This window comes from Pelophylax lessonae (assembly GCF_965119305.1).
Source record: "Pelophylax lessonae genome assembly, chromosome: 5".
Classification (NCBI taxonomy): domain Eukaryota; kingdom Metazoa; phylum Chordata; class Amphibia; order Anura; family Ranidae; genus Pelophylax; species Pelophylax lessonae.
The window spans coordinates 218,963,909-218,971,608 of record NC_138772.1 but is presented as its reverse complement, the minus strand read 5'-3'; the positions used below and the strand labels follow the sequence as shown (position 1 = coordinate 218,971,608).

Genomic DNA, 7,700 nt, shown 5'->3' with positions numbered 1-7,700 from the left:
AAGCCACTATCTTATAAGACCTGGGCTTCAACAGCCATGCCATTAAAGCCAGCGGGCATGAAGCTATATGGTTAACCAGTCCTTGGTACAGAAAATATTGATAAACTGAAAGAGTCCACGGAGTGTCTGCCTGGCCACATTACCAACTCGGTCTGGGCCAGTCTCAATGCTCTCTATCTTAATCCTGTGGAACACAATAAAAAGGAGTTTCAGGGAAGGAAAGGCATAGATTAGGCTGTACTGATTAGCCACTAGAGCATATTTTACTTCCACCAGAGCATTTCTGTACCTGGAGAAAATCCTTTGTATTGTTTGTTGTTAAATCTGGATGCCAGGAGGTACACAATTAGTATTCCTAATCTTCGCCACAAGTCCTGAAACACTCCTAGGTATAGGGCCCATTCCCCCAGATCTAGGCACTACCGGCTAAGGAAGTCTGCCTGTCAATTGTCCACACCTGGAATATTGAAGGCAGATGAGGCTTAAACATACATTCTGCCATTGTCAGACTTCTGATTTTACCTTGATGGTATATGTTCAACAGTTCTGTGACATTGTCTGACTGGATCCTGATGAGTAGACTCACCAATGGCCATGTCCAACATTGTAAGGGCAACCAAAGGCCTGGATATTCAGAATATTGTTTGGAATCCAGGATTCCTTCTATGTCCAAATCCCTTGCACTAACCAGTTGTCTAGGACTCCTCTCTAGCCTGTCAGTCTGGCATCCATTATGAGGATCATCCAAGAGGTTGGAAGGAAGGACTTTCCCTACTCTAGAATTTGACTCATGAGCCACCAGGCCAGAGAAAAATGGTGACAACTGTTCCCTGGTGAATTGGCTGGTCTAGTGCCTGAAAATGACAAGATGTTGAGTTGTAGGGGTCTGGAGTGGAACTGTGCAAATGGGCCTACATTGAAGGAGGCTATCGTCAACCCCCTGACTCTGTGAAGTGAAGAGTATGTCAAAGAGTCTGCTTTTGGGATCAGAGAGTTTGTACTTTCACCTGGAGAAAAAAAACTGTGGCTTGAGCTGTGTCTAGGTCAAAACCATGATACTATAAGCAATGGGTCAGCTCCAACACTGAGTTTTAAAGATTCAGGGTCCAATCAATCTTTTTTAGAGTTTGAACTGTGCACACCACTTCCTCAACAAACGCACATCCAGATATCCCACAACTGGGATGCCTTGGGAACATAACAAGCACAGGGACTAAAACCTTGCTGAAAATATGGAGTGCCAAAGACAGGCTAAATAGAAGGGCCGTGAATTAAAAGTGTTGAGGATCCACAGGAAAGCAAAGGAGTTCCCTTGCAATGGGCAACATCCCACACAAAGTGAAAAGCCTTCAGTAAATAAACCCCACTGTCCCTCAAAGGGCATGCATAGCAGATGCTTTTTACATGCCTGATCCATGGACCACTATATTAACGAAGGAACTCTGTTCATTTTCACGTATTATTTTGGAGATTTTATTGGGAAATAAGATTAGAGATACCCATCTTGCAGCAATGTAGGCTGCTGGCATGAGTTCTAGGAGCTCTACAAATTGGGTATTAGTATGGATGTAAGCTGTATCCCTTTTCATTAGTTCAGTCCATTCACCTAATGTTTGAGAGGCTAATATCACACCCATGGCAGGCTGTAATGCAAGACCTGCCAAGGAAAATTAGTTATTTGAAAGAATCATTCAAATTTATCTATGGGATCATCTGTAGGATACTTACAGTGGGTACGAAAAGTATTCAGACCCACTTAAATTTTTCACTCTTTGTTATATTGCAGCCATTTGCTAAAATCATTTAAGTTCATTCTTCTTCCTCATGAATGTACACACAGCACCCCATACTGACAGAAAAACACAGAATTGTTGACATTGTTGCAGATTTATTAAAAAAGAAAAACTGAAATATCACATGGTTCTAAGTATTCAGACCCTTTGCTCAGTATTTAGTAGAAGCCCCCTTTTGATCTAATACAGCCAGGAGTCTTTTTGGGAAAGATGCAACAAGTCTTTCACACCTGGATTTGGGGATCCTCTGCCATTCCTCCTTGCAGATCCTCTCCAGTTCTGTCAGGTTGGATGGTAAACGTTGGTGGACAGCCATTTTTAGGTCTCTCCAGAGATGCTCAATTGGGTTTAAGTCAGGGCTCTGGCTGGGCCATTCAAGAACAGTCACGGAGTTGTTGTGAAGCCACTCCTTCATTATTTTAGCTGTGTGCTTAGGGTCATTGTCTTGTTGGAAGGTAAACCTTCGGCCCAGTCTGAGGTCCAGAGCACTCTGGAGAAGGTTTTTGTCCAGGATATCCCTGTACTTGGCCGCATTCATCTTTCCCTCGATTGCAACCAGTCGTCCTTTAAAATTTAAGGGGGTCTGAATACTTTTCGTACCCACTGTATAGGCACAACCTCTACAGGAATGGTCGTGCTTTATTAGGATAGAACATACTTCACAAACAATTTACTCTTCAAATGAATATTGTGCTGAAAAATATTTAGGAGGTGTTTTTCATGAGATTCACAGTTTTTTAAGTCTTAGGGCTTCTCAGATCCCAGACTAGTAGCAGCACTATTGCGATTAACAACATTCACGGAAAGGTGCTACCTCATGCTGATTGGCAGGAACAGAATTCAGAATAAGTGCCACAGAACTCTAAAGCCTTCTACCTATTTTCTCTGAAACAAATGGAAAATAAGAATTGTAATGCCATTCAGCAGTCCTAATAAATTAGGTAGTTTTAATGCTCAGCCCACATGGCCTACTAATGAATCTTCAGAGACAGGGTCACATCAGAAGCTAAGCCAAGGCTCTGGACCTGAAAAATGCTCCACCACTAACCAACACAGCATACATGGAAACCACAACGTAAAGCCCAGTCACATTTTAGGCTGCCCTTGCATTTGTCCAGTCTGACAGGGGCAGGTTATAGCCTTCAAAGCTATTGTTGAGAATACGCTGATCCAGACAGCTCTGCAAAGTGACCAGCTCAAGCAGTATGTAGGGAAGGCTAGATTGAATAGAAAATAGTTTTGAAATAAAAGAAAAAATGGCTAGTGAAAATAGTTAAACTTTTCTCAGTATAGAAAAGACGCCCATCCTCTTGGGACACTAGCAAAAAACAGAGGCATGACATCCTCTTGTAAACAACAATGTAACCCAAATGTCACTGAATCATGTGGTCTTCAATGAACGTAAAAGAATAATGCATACAAGTATACATTTCTACGCACAAATGGGCATAGTTGCTAATCCAACAGCACATACAACTATATGGTAGCAACAAAACATATACATCAATAATGTGGTTTGTTCATAGATATTTTTGGTCCTCAAACCTCCTGGCCAAAATTAATGGGGACTGTTATAAGAGCTGCAGTCATAAATACGGTGCAAGCTAACAAATATTGTACCATGTTTGTGACCAACGTATCCACACCTACTTCATAACAACAACAAAAATCCCTGAATATTTATCTCTGAGCACAGTAGGTTCTCTAAATTCCTGTATAACTAAATATAAGATAGAAGTCAATACTGTTAATTTTACACTAATATCGGATTTATAAGATATAGTTAAAAGCAAAGTTTAACATTTCATTATGTTATTTTTTATTTTCCTTAACAGTGTAAGCCCCACTGACAACAGTTATTTTTCTTTCAGCATAATAATTCACTTGTGTTAACTTATTCATCACAATATAGTGTGCGGATTACTGTACACTTAGAAATCACATTTACTTTTCTTTACACTATTAGCATATGCTGGCCAGGAAAGTGACAATCATTAGAGAAAACAGTTTCATTAACTACGATGTTCTTTGCTAAGGTGTATTATTTACATTCTAGGATTTTCTGCTCATTCTTACCTGCCAACAAGAACATTTTATTGGCAAAATCTAAATTCGTTTCAAGGCAAATCACATTTTCCTTGGCACATATGTTGCATACATTATTTTCCCTTTTGAACCATTATTTTGAAACAGAAAATTAGGTTTAAAAAATTTTGGCTAGTTGACAAAACAATCAGACAGGCTTGCTGTTCTGGACCTCTCAAGTGTGTCGTTGAACTTGTATCAGAGATAGGGAGAGGTGCTTTCTTCGTTTATTTTGTCTTACAATGTACGCACTGAAGCAGAGACCTGTGACAAAGGAAATACAGAATCAGGTCAAGCATGTCACATTTAAAATGGAACTCCACACAAAAAGAAAACTATCATAGTTATAAGTTTTGTTTACCAAAATGACACATTTTAAAATACTGCAATTGTAATTGTCTGAAATCTCTTTATATTATCCTCCCACAATCCTCTGTACAGCAGAAATCAAGCCAATCAGGTAATACTGCATACCACTATTCTTCCAGTGTAAAATGTTTTCAGAAAAAGGGTGCTTGAGGTGTTTACACAGTTCACAGGAGTAACAGAGAACCCCCATTGAGTGATGATATACCCATACATATTCCGCTAAGCAAGTAGAAGACACAGGAAGATGCAATATGAAAGATTTATGACACCATACTTGCTATACAGTGTGGCATATGTGTGTAAATCACAAGACTGGCCTAACAGAAGTAAAACAGTTCACATATAGGTACTGTATTTAGCTGTTCTGTTGTAGATATTAATAATAGGCTTTGTACTAATAAACTGGCAATACATACCTCATAATATTCCACACAGGGGAATATAACTTCTATAGTAAGTACATTAAAGAGTTAAGTGGAACTTCACTCTCCCAATCAACATTGATTATTTTTAATCCACATGCTGCTAGTATTAGTAAATAGATAGGAAAGTATATCACATATACTTGTTTTCAACTTGCTTTTGCTTCCTGGTTTCTTGCCTAGGCAAAAACTGTCATACACGATAATATGAATAAAAAATATTGCTGAAAAAATTCAGCTATCTTTGGTGTTTTTGCGTTTGGCACTGATTGCTTGCAGCTTTGTGCACATTATTTGTATTTGTATTATTTAACCAGGGCTTGCGCTGATTATCTTAATTTTATCATACACGATAATATGTGCTAGTGCACTAATAATATAGATATTTCATGAAAACAAAATAAATATTGCCATTGACAAAACAATCATTATATGTGACATATGCTCTTGAAAAAATGTACTGTTCGTCTGCTATCAGCATAAATGCATGTAGCGATAGAATGGTGCTCAAAATCCAAACGATAAAAAAATAAATACAATGTGAAGGACAAATTCATAATAAGTCCGGCAGCCATTGAAAAGTGAGCAGTGAGTGAACACAGATGACAGAATCAAGTGTTGCATGAAACCCAACGATGATCACACAGATGGATGGCTGCTTACCAGAACCAAATTAACTCAGTGCAGATATATATCTTATATGGTGGGATGAGCTGAGCCTCAATGGGTACACCAAACACCTTCAGCAGCCCCAATCCATGTAATTGAACTCCTCACATGTAGCACCGGACTTCCCAAGTTGGACATGTAAACGAATAAATGGCTAATAGTGCATTATCCTTAAAACACTTTATTCGAGAAATAGATTGCACTTACAAATGAAAATATTCCGGCATGAAAACACAAATAGGGACAGGAGAGCCCGGCCGCCTGCAGTGCGGACTGGGCACGGTGACGATTCGGCTGCTCCAGCTGACGCGTTTCCCCTCAGAAGGCGTCAACTGGGATTAGACCTATCCCAGTTGATGCCTTCTGAGGGGAAATGCGTCGGGTGGAGCAGACGCATCGTCACCGTGCCCGGTCCGCACCGCAGGCAACCGGGCTCTCCTGTCCCTATTTGTGTTTCCATGCCGGAATATTTCCAATACCAGCTTGATTGGGGAGCATGAACTAAAAAAAAGAGACTTCACAATTAAATGACAGCCAGGATAAACTTGGTATTCCAGATCAGGGAAGATAATTCAATTCCAAATGTGAAGGAGAATTAATTATTTGCCTTAAGGAAAAAAGAGGTATAATGACAACTTACCAACAGGAAAGTAATTTAGACCTGTAGTAAAGCTGGTCAGTAAAGCAGTTACTAAGGTAAAGGTTTTTGCTTGCCAATTAAATGGTTAGACTTTTAACTGCAAACCAAGTAGTACTTGTAACCCTTGAAATCAAGAAAAGGAAGCTCTATAACAAAAGGGCATGTTCCGATGTAGGAAAGTAATCTTCAAATGGGATAGGACTGGATATGTAAACTCTTTGAGCAGCAGTTAAAAAAGGAACCCGGCATCGCACACTTAGCCTAAGTTCACACTAATGTGTGAACAGCAGGTGTCAGTGCAATCTTAATAACACCCCAAATGCAGGACCTTTGCCTGCATTGGATCACATGGTACAAAAGTACCAATGCGTTTCAGTTGCAGTGCAGTTCCAAAATTGGTGCATGCATGACTCTGGTGCGCTGTGGTGCGATTTAAGCCCATCCAAAATGAATAGGCTCAAATTGCACCTCACTGAATCACATGTGAATTGGACTGGAATGCGTTGTGGTTCCTGTGCGATTCACATGCAGTTCGTATTGTGAACAGAGGCTTAAAGATATTGCAGGGATGTGATAGCTACATTGAAACCAGCTTAGCCTAGTAGAAAAAGTATGATTTGAGGAATCTGCAAATATGTGCCTGTAAGGGACTGAATCCACCACATGAAGGTTAGGAACCCTCTTATGGCTTTTAGGAATGGAAAGTGTAAAATGGTATCTGAAAAAGAATAATTTACATAGTTACATAGTTAATCTGGTTCAAAAAAGACACAAGCCCATCCAGTGCAACTAACATAGAGAAAAAAAAAAACAACAAACATACAAAGAAAACCTCAATTTTCACTATCCTATGCCCCAGTTTATCCAAAGGAAGCAAAAAAAAAAAAAAAAACACTACCCAAAAAAGCATGATCCACTTTTCTCCTGATCCCCCAACAGGCAATGGGATATTCAATGGATCAACTTTACCAATAAATATTAGTATCCAGTTATTCTATGTGCAATTAGGAAAGAATTTAGGCCCTTTTTAAATCAATCTACTGAGCTGGCCAGAGGCAGCTTTTGAGGGAGTCTATTCCCCATTGTCAAGGCCCCAAAAGGCCTTTGAAAATACCATATCAAATAATGGGAAGAGGGCTGATAGAATATGGGCAGCACAGACATTAAGTTATTAGCACTTCCGCCTGGCAGTACTAGAGTCATCAAATCAAATCCTAACCATAGCACAACCTGCCTAGAGTTTGGATGTTCTTGTGCCTGGGTGGGTTTCCTCTGGGTACTCTGCTGGTTACCTCACACACTCCAAAGACATGCTGGTAAATTAATTGCCTTCTGTCTAATTTTTCCCTTGTATGTGTATGTATGAATGAGTTAGGGACCTTGTACGTTTGAGGGATGGGACTGATGTGAATGTACCATATATACTGTATGTAAAGTGCTGCATAGATTTGCGCTATATAAGAACCTGTAATAAATAAATATTAGAGAGCTTGTCTACTGACCTTACTAGGTCAGAAAATGGATATGCAGCAATGTGCTAGTTAAGTAAATAACATATTGACATCTGAGTCATAACATAACAGTTTGTATCAAGATGAATGTTGCAGTATAATAAAAAATGCACTCTGGGGTTTGACTTGCTGAATATTTCTTTCCAGTATCCAGGCACAGAGCTGTGTCGATTAGCATTTTCTGAGTTGCCGTCAGTATTATTCTAAATAA

At 39.5% G+C, this 7,700-nt stretch overlaps 1 protein-coding gene across 1 annotated transcript in view; it reads right to left on the bottom strand.

The window, feature by feature from the left end:
* Positions 1-3,615: 3,615 nt before the first annotated feature.
* COBL (cordon-bleu WH2 repeat protein) overlaps positions 3,616-7,700 on the bottom strand; it is a 390,271-nt gene continuing 386,186 nt past the window's right edge. The window contains exon 15 of the mRNA XM_082258067.1: positions 3,616-4,142. Coding sequence (XP_082114193.1) covers positions 4,116-4,142 — 27 coding nt within the window. The 3' untranslated portion in view covers positions 3,616-4,115. The remainder of the gene's footprint in view (positions 4,143-7,700) is intronic.